The sequence below is a fragment of the Protopterus annectens genome, chromosome 4.part0 (assembly GCF_019279795.1).
Source record: "Protopterus annectens isolate FY-2018-M chromosome 4.part0, PAN1.0, whole genome shotgun sequence".
Classification (NCBI taxonomy): Eukaryota; Metazoa; Chordata; order Ceratodontiformes; family Protopteridae; genus Protopterus; species Protopterus annectens.
Window position 1 is genome coordinate 756,168,354 of NC_056733.1, and position 22,143 is coordinate 756,190,496.

Below are 22,143 nucleotides of genomic sequence, written 5' to 3' on the forward strand. Positions count from 1 at the left end.
GATGTTCAAGTGTATTCACTGTTGCAGTCCTTACATTTGGGTAATCTGCTGGCAGGTTGCCCTCAGTCGGCCTGAATTCCAAAGTCTTGGATCCTGCGTTGGTTGCTGTCTCCTCTTCCATGATGTCAGGTCGTCAGGGGTATAAAACAGGCAGCTGACGCCATTTTCTTTAGTTTTTCTTGCCCCAGATGTCAGGTGTCCCCCAAATGGGTAGCAAAATTATATATAAACTATATATACATGCAACAATATAAACTTTACCTTCATCTACAAGCAAATACACCACAAAGGCTGTAGAAAATAGTGAAGGAAAGAGAAAACTCCAGAATAAAAGGGGGATGGCGGGTGGGTAACCTGGACTGCAAGAGTGAATACACTCGAACATTAAATTTATGGTAAGTGTACATAACTGTACAATGTTCTTCATGTTTCACTGTTGCAGTCATTACAGTTGGGTAGAATCCCAAAGCTATGTATGGTAGGCTGGAGCTAAACTGCATTAAGGGTGGCTATAAGGCCCTGCAGAATTGCAGTGGCAAAGCCTGCCCTGGACTTGGAGAAGAGAGGCAAATGATGATGCTTTGTAAAAGTGTGAACAGAACTCCAAGTAGCAGCTTCTAGAATGTCTTTGGTTTGTACCCCTCTGAGAAAAGCTGCTGATGTAGCTGCAGCCCTGGTGGAATGAGACCTAATGCCCTTGGGCACCGGTTTACCATGATGTAAGTAGAAGAAACGGATGCAGTGGCTTATCCACTTAGAAATAGCCTGCTTTGAAATAACCTTTCCCTCTGATCCTGCAGCAAATGCCACCAGCAGCTGCTCAGTTTTTCTTAGAGCTTTAGTCCTGCTCAAGTAGAATCTTAGTTGTTTGTGTACATCCAAGGAATGCAGAGTCCGCTCCCCCTTGTTCTGCGGATTTCAATAAAACGTTGGCAGATAAATAGTTTAAGAGCCACACTGGAAACCACCTTGGGCATAAAGGAAGGACTGGTCCTGAGGGACACCCTGTCCGTGTAAAATATGATAAAAGGCTCCACAGCCATGAGGGCTTATAGCTCTGAAACCCTTCTTGCTGAAGTAATTGCCAGGAGCAAAGCTGTTTTCCATGATAAGAACTTTAGATCTGCAGTAGCAGCTGGTTCAAATGGAGGCAGAGTGAGCTTTTCCAACACAAAATTGAGGTCCCATGCAGGAATCGGTGATCTTCTGGGAGGCCTTAAATTTCTGGCCCCTCTAAGATACTGCTTTAGGAAAGGATGAGAAAAGATTGGTGGCTCTGTGTTGTAATGAGCCAAGATGGCAGAGACATGGATTTTTATTGATGGAAAAGATTAGGCCTTTGTCAAGCATCTCAGTCAAGTATTGTAAAATCTGAGGAATATTTGGCTCTGCTGTGTCAGTTCCTTGTGCTTGGTTTCAATCACAGAATCTCTTCCATTTATCAGCATAAGAGTTTCTAGTACTAGGCTTCTGGCTTCCAAAATGGCATCCATCACAGATTTACTGAGAGGTGTTGTTTAAATAACTACATGATCAGCCATGCTGCCAGGTTCAGTGTTCGGAGCTGATTGTGCAGGATCTGATTGTTTTGCTGAGACAGTAAGTGAGGTATTTGAGGCAAGTACCAAGCTGGGAATTTAGACATATTCCTTATGATTGGATACCAGTGTTGGTGGGGCCAGTCTGGGGTAACTAGTATCATCTTTGTTTTTTCTTGTCTGATCTTTAGTAGGACCTTGGGAAGAAGAGGCAGAGGAGGAAAGGCGTAAACTGATGGTTTTTTTCAACTGAAGGATAGGGCATCCACTTTCCATGCTTGTCTGTGATAAGTCATTGTGCAGAATTTGTCCAGTTGATAATTCTGAGGAGAGGCAAATAGGTCTATGTCCGGGCTCCCCCATTTCTTTGTTATCATGCTGAAGACTTGTGGATCTAGTTTCCACTTGTGAGGGTCCATAAGGTTTCTGCTTAAGTTGTCTGCCAGAGTATTTTGCTTTCCTGGCAGGAATTGAGCTTGAAGATGTACTTGGTAAGTCAAGGCTGTGTCCCACAGTGCCATGGCTAGTCTGCAAAGGGGGTAAGAGTGTGTGCCCCCTTGCTTGTTTATGTACCACATAACCGTGGTGTTGTCCATCTTTATCAGTAGTTGTCCTGGATGAAGTAAGTCCTTGAAGGCTGTCAGGGCATTTTGAACAGCTAACATCTCTTTTTGGTTGATATGCAGATGCATTTGTTTTGGGGTCCATATGCCCTGAATGCATTGTCCCGCCAGGTGGGCCCCCCATGCATAGTCTGATGCATCTGTAATTAAGGTTTGGCTGGCAGGGGGTAGAGTGAAAGCCTGTCCCATGTTTTGGTGACATGCCTTTGCCTACCAAAGAAACTCCTGTTGCAGGCAGGGAATGAGAGGAATCATTGTTTCCAGACTGTGACAATGTTGACTCCATAAACTTTTAGGTACCGCTGTAGTTTCCTCATATGCAGTCTTGCATATGGAATCAGTAGAATACAGGATGCCATGAACCCCAAAGCTTGCAGAGTTTGTCTTGCAGATAACTGGGTTTTTGTTGCCATCTGTTTGAAGTAAATAGTCAGTTGCCTTTGTTTGTCTGGTGTGAGGAAAGCCATCTGGGCAGTTGTATTCAAGCTTGCACCCAGGAATATCTTTTGAGAGGGTACCAGTTGTGATTTATTTTCGTTTATTGTGTACCTTAGGCATGTTAGAAGCCTTTTCACAAATGCCAGATGCTGAAGAAGAATGTCCTTGTTCTCTGCTTGAATGAGACAGTCTTCCAAGTAAGGATAGATTTGTATACTTCTTTGTCTGCAAAATGCAATTACTGGTGCCAGGCACTTTGTAAAGACCCTGGGTGCAGTAGATAAGCCAAAGGGCAGTGCAGAGAATTGGTAATGCATAAAGCCAGCCTTGAAATGGAGGTATCTTCTGCACGATTCCCTTATTGGGACATGCAGGTATGCCTCTGTTAAGTCTAATGTCACCAGCCAAGCATTCTTGCCCAGCATGGGCAGAAGCTGTTGCAAAGTTAGCATTTTGAATTTTGGAATGTCCAGGAATGTGTTCAAAATTGATAAATCCAGTATTGGGCGCCAGGCCTTGTCTTTTCTGGGTACCATGAACAGGCTTGAATAAAACCCTTGTCCTTTTTCCTGTTCTGGTACTGGCTGAATGGCCCCCATATCCCTGAGGGACGTAACTTGTTTCTGTGCCTCTGCCCATTGAATTTTTTTGGCAGATCTGGCCAACCATTTGCAGTTGGCAGTGTGTGGAAGTGGAATCTGTATGCCTGAGATACTATGTTTAACACCCACTTGTCCTGGGTTATTAACTGCCAATTTTGAGCATAAAGTGCTAATTTTCCTCCTAAGGGTGCTGCCAAAAGATAAGTGCTTGGTGATGGCAGAGGGAAGTCATTGAGACTGTTTACTGTATGGTTGCAATTTATTTCCTCCAGATTTGGAGGTAGAAGCACCCCATTGCTTTGACCTGTAAGAATCCTGTGACTGGTATCTGGAACCTTTAGGGTGCCTGGTTTTGCCCTGTGGAGCTCTGTCGGACGCAGGAAAGGACCAATTTTTTTCTAGGCCAGTGTCTACTGAATCTTGGTGGCTGCACTTGTAAGAAGTATTTTTACAGTTTGCATAGACTTAGTTTTGTCTTCCATTTTCTTTAAAACCTCTTCTGCCTTAATACCAAACAGAGTATCATGCTGTAAAGATGCATCCAGCAATTTAGCTTTAACATGATCAGGCAAATTTTGCTCTTTTAGCCGGGCCTGTCTCCTAATCACAGATCCAGTAGCGGTCCTGCAGGAGGCCTCTAAGGAATCAAAACCACATTGCAAAGTATACTTACCAACTTGTTCTGTTGTATGCAGTAATTCCTGCAATTCTTTATTTTCTGCACATTCAGAAATCAACATCATTTTCTGTTTCAGTAATCCCATAACATGTTGTTGATACTTGCGCATATGAAACTGGCAGTTTAAGGCCCTAATTGCCAGGGTTGCAGATGTATAAACCTTCTTTCCGCATCTATCCAGTGCCCTGGAATCTCTGTCAGAGGGGGTAGGATTTTTTGCTGTTGAGGCCTTAACATCTTTTGGACCCTGTGAAATAGTTTCAGGGTCAGCAGCAGGGTTTGTAAATAAAAATTTGTGAGAGTCAGGAACCCTGTAATATTTGTCTGGCTTGCTAGGAGCTGGAGGTAAGGAGTCTGGAGTCAAGCATGACTCCGAAAACACATCATCCACAATGTCTAAAACAGGAGGTATGGCTAAAGGCCTATGCTGAGGGAGACAAAGGAAATCTCTAAGCCTCTTTTTTGATTCTGAGAAATCCTGACTCTCCCAGTGAAAATGCTCCCTCAAAGTATGCAAGGTTTCTCCAAAGGAATAATCTTCAGGAGGAGATGCAGATGGGATAGATTCCTCTGCATCAGAATCCTCATATGGTGGTATAGAAAATTCTTGATCAGAAGAGGAATCAGAAGAAATAGAAACCTGATCTGAAGATTTATAATCAGTGTCTTGCCTAGACCTCTTATAAGTAGGGGGTTGGGAACCCCTAATCAAGGTAATTAGGTCTTCAGCCATTTTAATCATCTGCTTTTTGGGCATAGAGGCCTGTACACATGGATCATGCGTTGTTTCTTTAGCTTTAGAAGTTGCTTTTGTCTTTGATTTTGAAGCTGGCGTCGGTTTTATATAGAAATGCTGTGGCCTGAAGACACCCTCAGAAGCTGGTGACTGCTCAGCGCCTCCGGACCCATCCGAGGAAGAGACATCCGCGGGTACAATACTTTGAGAATCTCGTGGCGTGCCGGACTCCACATGGATCTCTGTAGAGGCCTGCGACTCGAATGTAGCAGGTATCAGGGGCTGCAAAAGCACCTCACTGAGTATCGGCGAACCAGCGACTGGCTTAGGAGAAGCTTCGTCATCGGTTTTGGACCTTGACGGTCTGTCTCCAAAATATTTTGAAGCAAAGATATACCGACGCTTAATAGTGCGTTGGTTAAGTCTAGCACAAAACCGACAACTAGGCACGTTATGATCAGGGCCTAGGCAAGGAATACAGTATAAATGGAAATCCTTATGAGGTATTTGCTTCCCACAAATAATGCAATTATTAACTTTTACTGACATCAGTATGGAGCAAGAAAAAGTTTCCCCAATGGGGTATTTAGCTTTAATGAAGACTTCAGCTCTGAAACTCGAATACGAAAATTTCAGGAGTTGGCCGACCGGCACTTGCGAGCTGCTTCGGGCACCGCACAGCAAGAAAGACTAAAGAAAATGGCGTCAGCTACCTGATGTCCTTCAAGGATGCATCTGCAGTCCTTACATATGGGTTGTCCTGCCTCAGGCAGCCCTTCGGTCTGCCGGATTCCAAAGTCTGGGTCCGGTGTCGGCTGATGTCGCCCCTTCCCCGAAGTCAGAGCGCCTGGGGTATAAAAGTGTCAGCCGACGCCATCTTCCTCAGTCTTTCTTGCCACATGGTGCCCGAAGCAGAAGCAGTTCACAAGTGCCGGTTGGCCAGCTCCTGTAACTTCAGCTACCGAAGACTTCAAAAAGCTAAGTACCCCATTGGGGACTCTTTTCTTGCCTCAGCCGATGTCAGATCAAACGTTTAAAGTTAATAATTGCTTGACTTGTGGGAGACAAATACCTCATAAGGATTTCCATTCCTACTGCCTCCCCTGCCTAGGCCCAGACCACGACGTCTCGGCCTGTACTGCCTGTGCCTCCTTTAATCGACGCACTCTTAGGCGTCAGTCGGAGTTTGCAGAGGAATTTTTTGGGGCTAGTTTCTCTTATAAAATGCCATCGGAGACTCCGACTTCTCATTTAACCAAGAAACGGAAGGACAAGGACTGACACATGCGGACCGTGGTTTCGGCTGAAACCGCTCCTAGGCCTGCCGCGAGTGTCTCAGTCTCGGCTGAAACAGAGTCCTTGGTACTTCCGTCCGTAGAAACCGCTCAACCGACAGCCTCGGTCCCGGAGGCCTTTTCTGAGTCTGTTATAGAATTACCCTCGGAAACCGGAGTTCAGGAACCTACCAACACCATTCCCCTAGACAAAACTCCTCCAGCACGTGGGGCAGCCAGGCCCCCTACATCCATGTCCATAAAAGCTTTCACTAGGGCTAAAGCTGCTAAGCAACAAAAAACTCTGCCTCCCAAGTCTATTTCTCAGGGATCCACTACAGGTTCTCAGATACTAAGTTTGGCTGAGGACCTTATTTCCTTAATTAGGGGCTCTCAGCCTCATCTGGACAGGGGCTCTCAACCCCCACTAGACAAAAGGCCCAGGGTTGAGTCTGCTGAACCTCAGTCCTCTGATGAGGCCTCTGATGGCTCTGCTCTATCAGACTACCAGGAGGAGGCCTTCACGGCCTACGAGGATTCTGATGCAGAGGAATCTATTCCCTCTGCCTCCCCTCCTGAAGAGCTGTCCTTTGGGGAGACCCTTCACTCCATGAGAGCGCATTTCCAATGGCAGGGCCAGGAATTCTCCGATTCCAGGAAGAGATTAAGGACTTTTCTTCATTTACCTCAGCATAGACCTTTGGCTATTCCTCCTGTTTTAAGTGTCATTGATGATGTGTATTCTGAGTCTAGCACTACCCCTGACACCCTTCCTCCGGCTCCTGTTAAACCCGATAGGTACTGCAGGGTCCCGGACTCACATCATTTCCTTTACAAGGCCCACTCTGCTGACCCAGAAACTATTTCCCAGGGTCCTAAAGGGGTTGCAGCTGCCACTACTAAAAATCCACTCCCCTGTGAAAGGGAGTCCAGGGCTTTAGAGATATGGGGTAAAAAAGTGTGCACTTCTTTCACTGTGTCTATGAGGGCTATAAATTGTCAATTTCATATGATACAGTACCAAGAGTATTTGTTAGATGAATTGCAGAAAAAACTGTCTTTGCCTGAACCCCTAGATCGTAAGTCACTTCAGGATCTTGTACATAATTCACAACAGGTTAGCAACCATTTCTTGCAGTGTGGTTATGATGCATTGGAAGCTTCATGTAGTTCAGCAATGACAGGTGCAGTCATACGTAGACATGCCTGGCTGAAGGAACAACCTCTGCCAGATCATGTTAAGGCTAAGCTTCTGGATGCTCCACTGGAAAAGCAAAAGCTGTTTGGCTCCACTATTCAAGAGGTCTTAAAGAAATTTGAGGAAAAGGCAAAATCTGTACAAACAGTCAAAGATTTCCTCCAGGTACAACCACCAAGATTCAGCAGAAATTGGCCTTCTAAGAATTGGTCCTTTCCAGAAGAGAGATTTCAAAGAGGCAAGAACAGGCGTGCCAGAGGTAGAGGGCAAGCTAGAGGCTCCTACAGAGGACGTCAATGGCAGCCACCTAACCAGAGAGGTAGTGCAGGTCCAACAACTGCTGCACAAGGACAGACTCAATGACTCCACCTTGACCCCGCCGACCAGGGCTCAGTTAGAAGCACCTTTGGGCGGAAAGCTGTCTTTATTCTCAAGAAATTGGCACAGTATTACAAGGGACAAATGGACACTGCAAATAATAGACAAAGGATACAGGTTCCATTTCCATACATTACCAGAAAGAAAGGGAATGCCAAACCTGCCACCAAATCAGAGGGCAGAGGCTTTGAAACAAATTGCCATCCTATTGCAAATGAAAGCTATAGAAAAGGTTCCTCTCGCAGAACAAGGCCAAGGTTTTATTCCAGACTATTCCTTGTCCCAAGAAAAGAAAAACAATGGAGGCCTATTCTCGATTTGTCCGCACTGAATACTTATCTCATTGTGCCAAAATTCAAAATGCTGACCCTACAGCAACTCCTTCCCATGCTGGGCAAGGGGTCTTGGCTGGTAACTCTAGACCTCAAGGAGGCATACCTGCATGTCCCTATCAGACAAAGTTGCAGAAGACACCTCAGATTTCTTGCAGGTTCAGAGCATTATCAATTCTCAGCATTGCCCTTCGGCTTATCTACTGCACCCAGAGTATTCACGAAATGCCTGGCATCAGTAATTGCACACTGCAGACTTCAGGGGATTCAAATATACCCGTATCTGGATGACTGCCTTATACAAGCAGACAGCCAACAAACCTTGGAAAAACATTTGAATTATGCCATCCGCCTACTACAGGCCTTGGGATACACAGTCAACATTCACAAGTCAAGACTTGTGCCATCCCAAAGAATAACTTTTCTGGGTGCTGAACTAGATACAACCACCCAAATGGCTTTTCTCACAGAAGAAAAACAAAGACAACTACCGGATTACTTCAAAAATCTAACAAAACAAACTCAGATGACTGCAAGGAAAATCCTGCAGGCCCTGGGTTACATGGCATCGTGCATCCTTCTGATTCCACAAGCAAGGCTGCATATGAGAAAACTACAATGGTACCTAAGGAGTTTATGGTCTCAGCACAATCACAGCCTAGAAGCTTTGATACCACTCATTCCATGCCTTCAAAAGGAATTCCTGTGGTGGGCCCAAACAAGCCAGTCAAACAGGGACCTGCCTTTCAGCAAACCAGTAACCAGCCAAACCATTACCTCGGACGCTTCAGACCATGGATGGGGAGCACATATGGAGGACAGATGCATCCAAGGTCTATGGTCTCAGAAAGAATTGCGCATGCACATAAACCAAAAGGAAATGCTGGCAGTGATTCATGCAATCGAGGCCTTCAAGCTCTTTCTACATCAAGGCCACCTGCTAATAAGGACAGACAATACCACAGTTATGTGGTACATAAACAAGCAAGGAGGTACCCATTCCTACCCTCTTTGCAGACTAGCAATGAATCTTTGGGAACTTTCCCTAAAACTCAATATAGAGCTGCAATCCCAGTTTGTGCCAGGAAGACAATATACTGGCGGACAGCCTAAGCAGAAATACCATGGACCCTCACGAATGGATGCTGCACCCAGACATCTTCCTTCAGATAACACAATCATGGGGGAGGCCGGACATAGATCTTTTTGCCTCCCACCACAATCATCAGCTGAAGAAATTCTGCACAAGGACATACCACCCACAAGCATGGAAAGTGGACGCCCTCTCTTTCAGTTGGAATACTCTAACAGTGTATGCATTTCCACCACTCCCAATAATGACCAAGGTCTTACTGAAAATCAAGACAGAGCAGCCAAAAGTGATTCTAATAGCCCCGGACTGGCCAAGGCAGCACTGGTACCCACTGTTACGGAGCCTGTCACACATGAAACCGTGGCCTCTACCACTATGGACACTCCTTTTGACACAGCACAATTACAAAACTCTGCACTCCAGCCAGAAAACCCTGCAGCTGACAGCCTGGAGAATACCTTGACTCCTCACCAGGAAAAGCTATCCAAGAGAGTGAAGGATATCATCATGGAAGCTCGCAGACCTTCCACGAGAAAGACATATTCCGCAAAATGGAAAAGATTCCACACTTGGAGCACCGCAAAGGGCCTAGATGCCACAGTGATGAGCATGGCACATATCCTGGAATACTTGGCAGACATGCTCCATAATGGCCTTTCTTACTCTTCCATAAAAATTCATGCTTCAGCAATTTCAGCAGAATACAATACTGATCCACCTGTCTTCTCTCATCCTCTCCTAAGGCAGTTTCTAAGAGGAATTAAAAACATCAATCCTCCAAAAAAACCACCAGTGCCTACATGAGACCTTAACTTCATGTTGGAAAAGTTGACTTTACCTCCCTTTGAACCAGCAGCATCTTCAGAGTTGCAGTTCCTGTCTTGGAAGACTGCCTTCCTTCTGGCCATAACCTCAGCAAGAAGAGTATCTGAATTGCAGGCACTCATGGTAGTACAACCATTTCTTGTTTTTCATCAGGACAGAGTCTCCTTGAGAACCAATCCTTCATTCATGCCAAAGGTGGTATCCAGGGTCTCATTGAACCAAGCTATTCACCTGCCTACCTTCTTTCCAAACCCACAAAACAAGGGAGAGAAACTTCTGCATACCCTGGACATTCACAGAAAGTTACGCTACTACTTGGACAGAACTAAGGCTTTCAGAAAAACTGACCAGCTGTTGGTAGCATATGCTGCAGGCATTCAAGGAAAAGCAATTTCCAAACAGACAATTTCAAAATGGATAGGAAATTGCATTCGATTCTGCTATTCTTATCATGGAAAAGCTGTGCCAGCTAACATCAGACCTCATTCAACCAGAGCTACAGCCACCTCCACAGCCTTCTTAAGAGGGGTGGCTACCAAGGACATTTTAGAAGCTGCTACATGGAGCTCCGTGCATACATTTTCCAAGCATTACAATTTACCCTTATATTCCAGATCCAGAGCAGGCTTTGCTACGGCAGTCCTGCAGGGCATTTTAGCTACACCATCATTTTCTTAGAGCCTACCACCCCCCAGCTTGGCTATGGTATTCTACCCATATGTAAGGACTGCAGATGCATCCTTGAAGGACATAGTACAGTTTTGTACCTACCATAAATGTAGATGTCTGATAGGTATGCATCTGCAGTCAGGTTTACCCTCCCTCCTTCCCCTCTGTGGTACTTCTTGGGTACTTATCCCTCTTATAGCTAGCTGGGGTTATCTGTTATGGTGTATTTGTTTTATATTACTGTGCATGTTTGCAATATTTTGTATTTCTACCAAATTTAGCCTTCCTTAGAGGGCACCTGGTATCTGGGGCAAGAAAAACTGAGGAAGATGGCGTCGGCTGACACTTTTATACCCCAGGCGCTGTGACGTCGGGGAAGGGGCGACATCAGCTGACGCCGGACCCAGACTTTGGAATCTGGCCGACCGAAGGGCTGCCTGAGGCAGGACAACCCATATGTAAGGACTGCAGATGCATACCTATCGGACATCTACATTTATGGTAGGTACAAAACTGTACTTTTTTTACCCCTGACGACCTGACATCATGGAAGAGGAGACCGCAACCAACGCAGGACCCAAGACTTTGGAATTCAGGCTGACTGAGGGCAACCTGCCAGCAGATTACCCAAATGTAATGACTGCAGCAGTGAAACACGAAGAACATCCTCCGTTCACTCACTTCCCTAAACCCGGTCCATAACCATCACACCACAGTGCTGTAAATAGCGAAGCCACGGAACGGACCACTGAAATCTTACCCTAGATAAAATTTCAATGTTCCGAGGCTTTGCTATTGTCAGGTTTCACTCTAAAGGGTTCGATATTATAGCATTCGAAGTTTTAAAACTTCAGTGTTATAATATAGACCCATTATTCGCATTAAGGATCTGCATACAAAATCCCACTCTCTCCTTATTCTCTAATTTCCCTATTTGTTCATCATTTCTTTCCACTGCTTGTGCTTACGTACATGAGCCTTAATTGTGTAGTTCTAAAACATCCCTTCAAATCTGGTAATCCTAAACAAGATGTTCTGTTGAAAGAATCGGCTTATCTCACTTAACTCTTGCCCTCTTCCCCTCCCAGATAAATTCTTAAATTATTTATTATTATTCACAACTTCTCTTTAGGGATTATTATTTTTAGTATTTGCTTTTATGGACTGAATACTTTATTTAAGGTTAATACATTTTCTGTCTGTTATTGAACACTGAGAAAGCTATAATGAAATTGGTTTGCTTTTTTGTTCCTGGTGTTGGGGGTTTGTATATTGGTTAAGGTGCTTACCTCACCGACCCATAGATTTCAGAGTTTGATTATCACCTTCAGATGAGAAAACCCCTAGGCTTAAAATTGTTCACAAGGGCAGCTGCCTAGTATGTATATATAAAAACTATAACCATATGGTGTGAAAAAGATCAGTTAAAAAAGCTTAAGCAATGAGCTGTTGTGCTTTTTAGAGTTTTATATGATAGTGGTTGTTAGCACACCATGCACCATCTTTGTTTCTGAGTATAACTAATTATTTGTGCCTTATGTGACCATTGCTATTCATACACTAGATGTACACTGTGTCATCAACAGGTATATTAACTTAGATGGCTTACAAGGTGAACAGGGTATATGAGGGTTGCTGTGGCTAAATTTGTTCCCCCCGCTATTTGGACCACTGCAGGTTATAACATTTATTAAGAAGCTATTTTCTGTACTGCTGCATTGGATTATTGTATCATTGATGTGTTTTTGTTCTGCATTCCTTCCTGTAGCATGGTTCCCATAAGTTCTCTTTACTTTCTTTCCTAAATGTGCCTTTTTAACAGTGTGTTGACAAACTTGGTACAGCTGACTTGTGTATCTTCCGTGAAGTTAGTAATTTTCTCCTATGCTAACACAGTACTGCATCCTTACTTTTGCAGGGTTGGCGTGCATTTTCTCTTTCCTTCAGTTTCACATTTCCATTTTTTTTTCAGGTAACAGGCAAGTTCCGAGGAGGGGTGAACCCATTTACAAGGGGGTGCTGTGGAAACATTGAATATGTTCTATGTAGTCCTTTGGCGCCCAGGTAAGTCGGTACCAGGCAGAAAGTTCTTTTCAAGGCTTTTTTATTATTAGTTTTCAGACTTCAGGCTTACAACCTTCTTTTGAGAAGCTTGATTGCTTTTGTCCCTTGTTGGAAGCTGTCTGTTACCTGTGTACTTTATATTGTTGTTTTTGAATATTATTGAGAAACTTAACCTTTTTTATTCCTAAGTTTTGTAAGTCATTGGGTTAATAATCCATTCTCTAATTCCTTGTCTGTGTGTGACACTAAAACAGTCTTTTTGCCCATGTCTTTATTTTTTCAATCCATTTATTGGTTTTGTAAGACAGGTACAGTAGTAAGTTGTGTTTACATGACACCTCATTGGCAAACTACCCAGTAGGGGTGTAGATCACAGCTGAAATACTGAATGACCACGTGCATTGAATACCCTGCTGACTGCATCAGCAAGTAATAGCCACACACACACACACACACACACACACACACACACACACACACACAGAAATATCCCCATATCAAGTGACTAGGGACTACAAAGGTCACCCAAAACATGACCTAAAATATACTCCAGTTAAGCATTTTTTAAGGGAAGTAAGCCCCATACACCTTTTTTTTTGTAGAGTGCTGCACCTTTTACACACTCTGCAACTTGTTTAACTTAAAGATTGTACCAACACAAATGGAAGAAGACATGGTGTGAACTGTTTCTCTTTGTGTGCCTACAAAACCTTCTGTTCAGCAAGTGAATGATGAAGCAATACTGATCTGGGCATGAACAGAGTGTGCAGTACATAACAAGCAGAACTTTGTGTGTTGGGACTGATCATTTGGGATTCTGTGACCATGCAAGCAAAGATTTCTTGTTCCTGAAGCAGCTGGGTCAGAGCATAATGTGTGCCCCTCATATCATATTTATGTATTGGTTGTGGGCTCTAATGTCACTCTAGTAGTATTTTGCCATCATTGCTAGCCCTTGTGTAGTACTGGTACATTGGAGGGCCACTCTGATGATGTATTAACAACTTTGTGTCACCACTGCTATTCCTTGTATGGTATTTCTGGATTGGTAATGTACTTTACTAATTTATTGATAGTACAGTGTTACTGTTCTTGTGCAGCACTGGTGCTGTACAATCATCTGTTGTCGGTATGATATCACCATTGCAGTCCATTATGTAGTACTGCATTGGTGATGCACATTGATGTGTGTTGTCCCTGCTGTGTTACCATGACTATCAGTTGTACAAAACTAGTGGTACACATAGATGGTTAATTGGCAGTATTGTATCATCACTGCTGTCCCTTATGCATTACTTGTGCATTGGTGGCACAGCCTGATATTGTATTGAAAATGTTGTATCATCACTGCTATTACTTGTGCTGTACTGGTGTATTGGTGATGCAGTCTGATAGCAGTGGTGGTGGAGTACTGTTAATACACTATTGCTTGTGTTGCACTGGTGTTTTGATTGCACAGTCTGATAATGTAGTGTCATAACTGTTATCCTCATGCAGTACTAGTGCATTGATGATACAGTCTGGTGACATTGCTGTCTCTCCTCCATTGCTGGTGCATTGCTAGTGTAGTCTGATAGTTTGATGGCATTATTGTCACTAGTGCTGTATCTCAAGCAGTACTGGTGCATTGGTGCTATGTAAACTTTTGTTGGCACATGTTGCCACCACTTATTTTTCTCTTTTGCAGTATTAATGCGGTCATCATCATCATCAAACTCCTTTTTCCCATTTTTACATGGGATTGGGGTGTCACATCAACTGTCACCATCTCTCTTGATTCAGTGCCACTTTCCTACCTTCTTTGACAGTCATGCCTGACTGTCACTGGTCTTCTGTCACACAATCCATCCATCTCTTTGCTGGATGCCCCTATTTCCCCTTGCTCCCTTCTTGTCTGTCCCAGATCTGTTTCACAAGATGATCTTGTGCTTCCCTGCACATGTGGCCAAACCAATGTAATTTGGTCTCTTCTGACTGCCTATACAGTTGGAGTCACTTTAGCTTCTGCTCTAAATTCCTCATTTCTATGTCTGTCCCACAATGTGCATTCTACCACCCATCTCAGGCACTTCATCTCCACCATCTCTAGCTTCCTGAACTGCTCTGCTTTTATTACCCAGATTTCTGTACCATACAATAGCACTGGTCACACCACTGTTTTGTACATCTTACTTTTCAGTTTCTTTGACTTTCTTCTGTCATACACTGCCCCTGACACTCTGTTCCAGTTGACTGCAGTCTCTCTGATTCTAGCTTTGACCTCCTCATTCAAACTTCCCTTCTCTCCAACCACCCTTACCAGGTACTTAAAGCTGCTTTTCTTTCTGTCTTAATTTTCAGCTTCTTTTGATTTCTCCTATTTGCTGCCATTACAACGGTCTTATCTGTATTCCATTTCATCCCATGTGCCTTCAGCTCTGCATTCCATTCCCCCATCATTTGCTGAAGTTCTTTTTCAGAATTTGTCTGTAATGCCACATTGTCTGCACACAGCACTTTTGTTGATCTGTTTCCTCCAACCTGATTGCTAATGTACTCCATCACCAGTATGAACAGCACCCTGACGCACACCTACTTATGCTATGAACCACTCTGTGATTCCAAATGCTGTTTAAGTCCTTATACAAATCCTCCACTAATCCTACCAATGTTTCTGGGTCTTCAAATCATCAAAAGACTGCCCAAGTCAACTCTCTTGGGACCTTATTGTATGCTTCCCCCAAGTCTAAGAATGGTCATTTGGACATTTTCCTCATCTCTAGCTCCTTCTCAACTACCTGTCTCAGTGGCATAGTTGTGCTGCATCCGAATCCGAACTGCTCATCTCCTATCTTACTTTCCACTACTGTGCATATGAATTCAGTCACTTCCTCCAGAACTTTCATACAGTATACTGCCCAAAGCTGTGAATGTCCCTGTGTTCTTGTACACTGGCACTAGTATGCTTATTCTCCAGTCATGTGGGATGCTCCTTTCTCTCCGTACTGCAGTGAGTACACTCCAGAGCCATTTCTTCCCTAACTCGCCCAGCATGTTGATCACATCTGCCATAACTTCACCTTAGCCTGCTGCTTTCCTGACTTAATTTTCCTTGTTATTGCATTGGTGGATCCCTACGATGGTGTGTTAGCCATACCATATCATCACTGCGGTCTCTGTTAGCACTGTTGTGCCACATTTGCTGTGTCATTGTATTGTGATAGTATGATGTTACTACTGCAGCCATGTTTCTTTATCTCCCATGTTCATCTTGAACCAGTTTATCCCATAGTTTGTCCCTGTAGCATGTGTTTCCCCATAAACAGAGTTGGCAGCCTCTGTTCCCCTCCATTTATCAAGGCTTTAGTTCACTGCTGAGCCTTATATGGCATCTCTTGTTGCACCTAGTTTTAATTTTGTCATATTCCATGTTAAGCTTTTTGTTTGCAATTCCCCTCTATTTTCTTCCATTTCCCAACAGCAGTATCCAACATCCCATTGTGTTAATGGAAGCACGTTGTTGGGTGATTTTGTATCAGATATCTGTAACAGATCCTCACCCTTAATTGAGCTAGTGTCTTTGTACTTTGTGCAGGTCTGGGCCTGCTACATTTGGCTTAATCAAGTACCTCAACATTAGACATGATGTCCAGTGGCTAGGTGCCATTGCCCAGGCCAGAACACTCTCTCTGTCTGTGCCTCTCACTTCTACATATCCTATCAGAATGTAGTAAAGATTAAATTAAAATGTCAAGACACTTTCTTGTAAGTTTTACTGAAGCAAAGGGAAACAAAAACATCATTTCCACTCTTAACTGTATTTTTGTCTGTACGTGTTAGATGAAATATTCTGACCAAGGGCAGTTAAATTAACTTTTTTTGATGCATTAATTCTTCTTGCTTGAGAAACAACTGCATTTTGATGGGTAATGGTTATTAATCTATTCTAGACTAGGGATATTTTTTCATATTATTTATGAACATGATCCCCCACGTCAAAATATTACTTCTGATTTTTTGTTTCTTGTTTACAGTGACTTTATAACCTAATTTTGTCTTGGTTTTAGGTCAGTTGCTGGTTACAGCACTTTTTTATGAATATGATAGACAGGACATTTTAAAGTATGATGTATGTATTTTACTATAAAAGTTTTGACTGCTGCTTATGGCTTCTTGATTCCAATCTACTCAGGTACATGTCTGATCCAAGGAAGAAGCAGGCAGTTAGCATCAAACCACCATTCCTCAGGCCAGAGTTATTGGAAAGGAAAGTTACTCTCAAAGTTAGTGACAATGGAATCCATGCCAGTCTCACTCGGAGCAAGGTAAGCCCACAGAAGGAGTCTTAGCCAATGTGGTCTTTCTGTTGACTTATGTTAGCAGTCATGTAGGTAGCCAGTGATGGATGGGTAGTCTTTGGTAAAGTACAGCTGGATTTGAAAATCATCACTGGTAACTGGCAAGTCTCAAACAGATGCTAAAACAAACAGTAATGGTCTTTAGTTGGCCATTACTAGTGTCTTTGTTAAACATGACTAAGTTAGGTAGTCGTCAGCGTGATCCTCTCTTCTTTGATGATAGAAGCAGAACTTGCCAGCATTCATAAACTCAGCACTATCTGTGCCTCCAAAATGCTTATCAAAACTACTGACTACATAAAATTGATGGCTGCATTATTAATATTTATCTAAAAGAGTGTCTTAAATTGTGTGTTACTTGTGTTACTTCATTTTCAGTCTGTGGGAAAACAGCATCTATTAGTAATGCTCTTCTCGTGTTACCATCAGCCATGGTCACTTGGACTTTCAGAAATGTGCATTCTCTCTGTTTCCTAAGAATTCTTTATCCAGTCTCTAGCAGACACAATGCCACTGTTTAGCCAAAACTGATACCCTCTGGAGCTGAGACAACATATTATGATGTAACTCAACCATTATGAGTTACTTGTTAGTCTTCCTAGTACTTAGTACTTGTGTTGTGACACTTGATGGACAAATAGTGGCACATGATAGGCATATAAGGATCCCACATAAAGTCAAATTAAAGTGAAGCTGGAGGCAATGAAATGCCAGTGAAAAATAATAGAATGCAGAATAGGGGCAAAGAGATGAGGACATCAGAACAGAAGCCAAAGTAATCTCCGTTACAGCGAAGGTCAAGGAGAATAGATTGGGGTGGTTCGGTCACACACATGCAGGATAAATTGAAGACAATTTAGTAAAGCAGATTTGGGAGAGACAGGAAGCAAGCAAGATGGGATGAGGATGACTAACCAAGAGATGAACTGCATATGTAAAGACTGAGAGAAAGTTAGGCATGACTGTTGAGAAAGGTAGGAGCATGGTTGTGAACAGAGAGAAGAGGAAACAGTTGACGTGTCACTGTAACCCCATGTAAAAAATGGGGTGGGGGGGAGTTATTGTTGATGTTTATGTTGATGATGACCTACAAACATGCCTTAGTCAGCTGTTGGACAGACAGATCTCAGAAGACAGATTATTTGCATCACGTGTTACTTAATGTTTGTGTTCATTTGAAGTACACAAACCATTTACGGATGTGAATGATGCCCAGAGTACTCGTGTGGAAAAATGGGTCATACAGGAGTAATACTTGCGTGGTTTTAGTTCTGTACTCCTCTTTGTCCCACCTTCACTTGGGGACTGATGTGATTTCTACAACTGTGTAGCCTTGTAATTTGATACCTATTAGTCCTATCTGTAACTGTAAATGTTTGTCTTGCTGTTTATTTAAATGACCTACTTCTGACATACTGTGAGGAAAGTCCTTTGGGACTTTGCTTTAGCCCTCTTTACCTACTGGACTTGCATGTCTGAATCTTTGCTACCCACCCTTTTTCTGCAAAACCTACTAACCAGATTAGTGCACTTCTTCTGAGTGAAAAGGTATTGACAGCTTACACCAAGGGTGCTGTAACAAATGGAGGGAGTCAGTTCATTCATTTTGCTCTTGACTTCTGTTTTTCCCCTAATTTTCTTTTTATAACACATCATGAACAGGCTAGAGGTGCAGTTATGAAAGTGGTATCAGGTGTACCATTCCAACCTACTTTGAGTATCTGCAACATTGTGAGCCACCATCCCTTTCAGAGCATCAGCCTTGCACTGATCTCTTTTTGAAATATAAACCTAAGAAAGGAGAGCTGTGCAAGCAGCACAGAAAACTTCCTTTTCTAACCTCCTTTTCCAAAGGTCCAGGCACAGTGCTGAGTTATCCATGCCACAGAAGTGAAACCAGCCATTCAGCAAGGCTGTGTAGGCCTTCTGTGAGAGACTTTTCTTTATAATTAGGATTTTGTCCTCTCTTTTAGTTTGTTTGGCAGCAAATCGTGTTATTCATTGATGACAAATTGTCCCTGGCTGTTTAACAGAAGCTGCTATTAAAAAGGATAATTAGTAGAGTATATAAAATATTGCATGATAACTGTAAGAATCAGAGAATGCTAGAAATGATTGGGAAAAGACACTGGAAAAGCAACTTACAAAGGAGCAATGGGAGTACATTTGTATGGCTTCTGAAAATGAAACAGAGTCCAGAAGGTGTAGGATTTTTGCTTGGAAGTATTTTCTTAGGTTTTTTTATACCCCAAGCAGACTTCAAAAAAATTTTCATCATGTAGATAGCAAATGTCCATTAGAGTAGCAAGGGTGGGGTGAAGGAGCGATCATGAGTACCAAAATGACAGCACAGAAGCAGTTCTTTTTGTTTTGCTTCTCATTGGAAGAGCTGATGTTGATATGGGTAGGTTGTTGTGGAAACTGATGAGCCAAGATTGTGGAGTGGGAGTTAGGAGACTGACTCTGGGTGCTAGATGATCCGGATATGGCTCTGCAAATATGGGACAAGTGATGAGAAAGAAACTGAGAATTTGGACTATGTATTTTTTGGAATGTAATGGGATGGCAAGTTTAAAAAAAAATTCTGTACAGGGTACTTTGTCAGAAATGGTTGGGGAGCAAATGACTGTAACTAAGGAAATGATTCTTTTGATCTGGGTTATGAGATATGGATTGCCCAGACATGGCAAAGTATTACAAAGTTTAATGCAATTGGATGCCAAAAGGAAATCCCAAAAAATAGTAATCAAAAATGTAAATCAATTGTAACTGAAGTACTGAATATAAGAGTTTGAGGTGAGACTTTTAGAAATAAGAAGGAACAAATTACATAAAAATAAATGGAATTTGTGGGAACAATACATGCAGGATAATGTTTAGGAGGAGGCATGAGGTTTAACGGAAAGCAGAAATTGAAGAATTTATGTAATATTGGAGTGAATGATAATTATTAAATGTGAAAACACGAATGGTGCATGAAAATGAAAAAAGGTTTACTGTAGTTTGTTTTCTGTTCTGTCAATGTATGTGCACCTATGTCATTGTAACCAATGTGTGAATTTAATAAAGGTGTTTAAAAAAACTACACTTAGCTATCTGAGATCCTGCACAGGGGTCTTGTTGGACCACTCCTTATAGGGATGGGTTAGGACATTTCCAGTGGCTTGTGTGCCACATTTAAATCTTTTTTTTTTTTTGCCAAATCTCTAACTGGCCTGTGGCTCATTGGTCTCCCTAACCCCCTTCCATTCTTTCCTGTGTGCTTCCCCAAATGCTGCAATCCAGATTTGTGAGACCCATCAATGGGAGAGTCCATCTTTTTTTAAACACCTTTATTAAATTGTCACATAGGCAAACATACATTAACAGAAAAGAAAACAAACTGTATTAACAAATTTTCCATGTAAATATGTTATTCATAACATTTTTTTCCTTCTTTGAAACAATCAACCCAACATTACATAAATAAATTGCTGAATTCCTTCCTTCCCTTAAACCTCACTCCTCCTGAACATTATTCTGCATGTATTGTTCCCTTTTCTAAAGATCCCTCTCCCAGTTCTTTTATAATATTCAGTACTTCAAATACAGTTGGTTTAGAATTTGAATTCCATTTTCTAGTATTTTTTTCTAGTAATTGCATTTTGGCAGCCAACAGAATTAAACTTAAGGCTGTAATATGTCTAGGCAGTTCAGATCCTGTGCCCCAAATCAAAATAATAATTTCTTTAGTTACAGCCATTTGCTCACCCAATATTTCTGACAAAGTACTCTGTAGAGAATTTTTAAAATCTGCCAACTCATTACACTCCCAAAACATTTCTTCTCAGTTTCTTCTTTCTTCCCCATCACACCTCCAACATTTGCTATCTGAGAAAAAAAATTATTTGAAGTCTGCGTGAGTTATAAAAATACCTATACAAACACCTCCAAGCAAAGAGGCAGCAGCAAAACGGCGAGAAACAGCCAGATAATCCCAAAAGCCAAAAGTTCTCTTAGCACCTCAGCAAACAACTTTTACAGAATAAAACAGTAACACATAAAAAAATCTTCCTTATATAATCACATCAATCAAGTTAATTACACCAATTAACCCTTAAATAGGTTATTAACACATTAGAACATATTCATTAGATAAAAATCTACCAACTACACTGTTTAAACCCCTGGAACCAAGCTATCATATTTCAATATAAAAACAGTTTCCTTAAACAATAACTGATTCTTAATACTCTCAATTTAAAATGGGCCACAGTAAACTTGATCTAATACTGTAGCTAAAAGGCCACTATCATCCCCCTGATGGCAATCATAAAAATGAGCAGCAACTGGGCTTTCCATCCTAATCTTTCTGATATCTCTAAGGTGCTCCTGTAACCTTATCTTAAAGGCCCCTTTGCTCTCCCGTATATAAAATTTACTGAAGGGACACTCAATGGCATAGATTATTCCAACTGAATTACAACTAAAGCTATGTTTAGCCTCATATTTCCTACCATTAATATCCCCAAACTGTGGTACCACATCTTTGCAACTGCAGCATTTCCCACAAGGACTAAGGGGAAAATTAGTGTTAACAGTCACCACAGGTGGAGTAAACCTCCCATGGACAAGCATATCGCTAATATTTCTTCCCCTTTTAAATGCAATACCTGGGACATTTTCTAGTAAATTACAAAAGTCCTCATGTCTGACCAAGAAACCCCAATAATATTTCAACACCTTTACAACTTCAAGACTAAAAGGACTATAGGTAGTCACAAAAAATATTTTTTTACTGTTATCACTTATTTTCCAACATTTTAAATTCCCCATTAGGTATATAAACCCGTTGTCTTTCACAACTAGTCCTCATAATACCTTGAATCTTGACATTTTGTTTATTCGCATCATACCCCCTACTAATAAGCATATTCTTTGTAAGCTGTAATTCCTGAAAAACTTCCTTTTCCTCATTAAAGAGTCTCTGTAACTTATGAACTCACCATAAGGGAGTGCTGCTATAGTATGAGGAGGATGACAACTCCACCCATTCAAATACTCTAGTATGGATAGTCTTCCCAACCAGGCCTTCTAATGAAATATCTAAAAATGTTGCCTTATGCCTGACAAATCACTAAATTTCAAATTAAATCTGTTGGTGAGTATATAATCAATAAAATCACCATCCAAATCATAACCACCATCACATAAAAATATAAGGTCATCAGTAAATCTAAAATATCTGACTACGTTTCTTAAAAAAGTCCGAAACATAAACATACTGAAACTCAAATAACCCCATCAGTAAATTGCCATATATAGGGGTAAAAGATGCCCCCATTGCAGTACCTTGTAATTGCTGATACTTCCAAGCA

General features: G+C 42.0%; 1 protein-coding gene across 1 annotated transcript in view; it reads left to right on the plus strand.

Moving 5' to 3' along the window:
* Nucleotides 1–22,143, plus strand: part of ZDHHC8 (zinc finger DHHC-type palmitoyltransferase 8) — a 1,092,273-nt gene that overhangs the window by 990,778 nt on the left and 79,352 nt on the right. Inside the window, exons 6-7 of the mRNA XM_044068712.1 lie at nucleotides 12,358–12,449; nucleotides 16,621–16,753. Of these exons, the coding sequence (XP_043924647.1) occupies nucleotides 12,358–12,449; nucleotides 16,621–16,753 (225 nt within the window). The remainder of the gene's footprint in view (nucleotides 1–12,357; nucleotides 12,450–16,620; nucleotides 16,754–22,143) is intronic.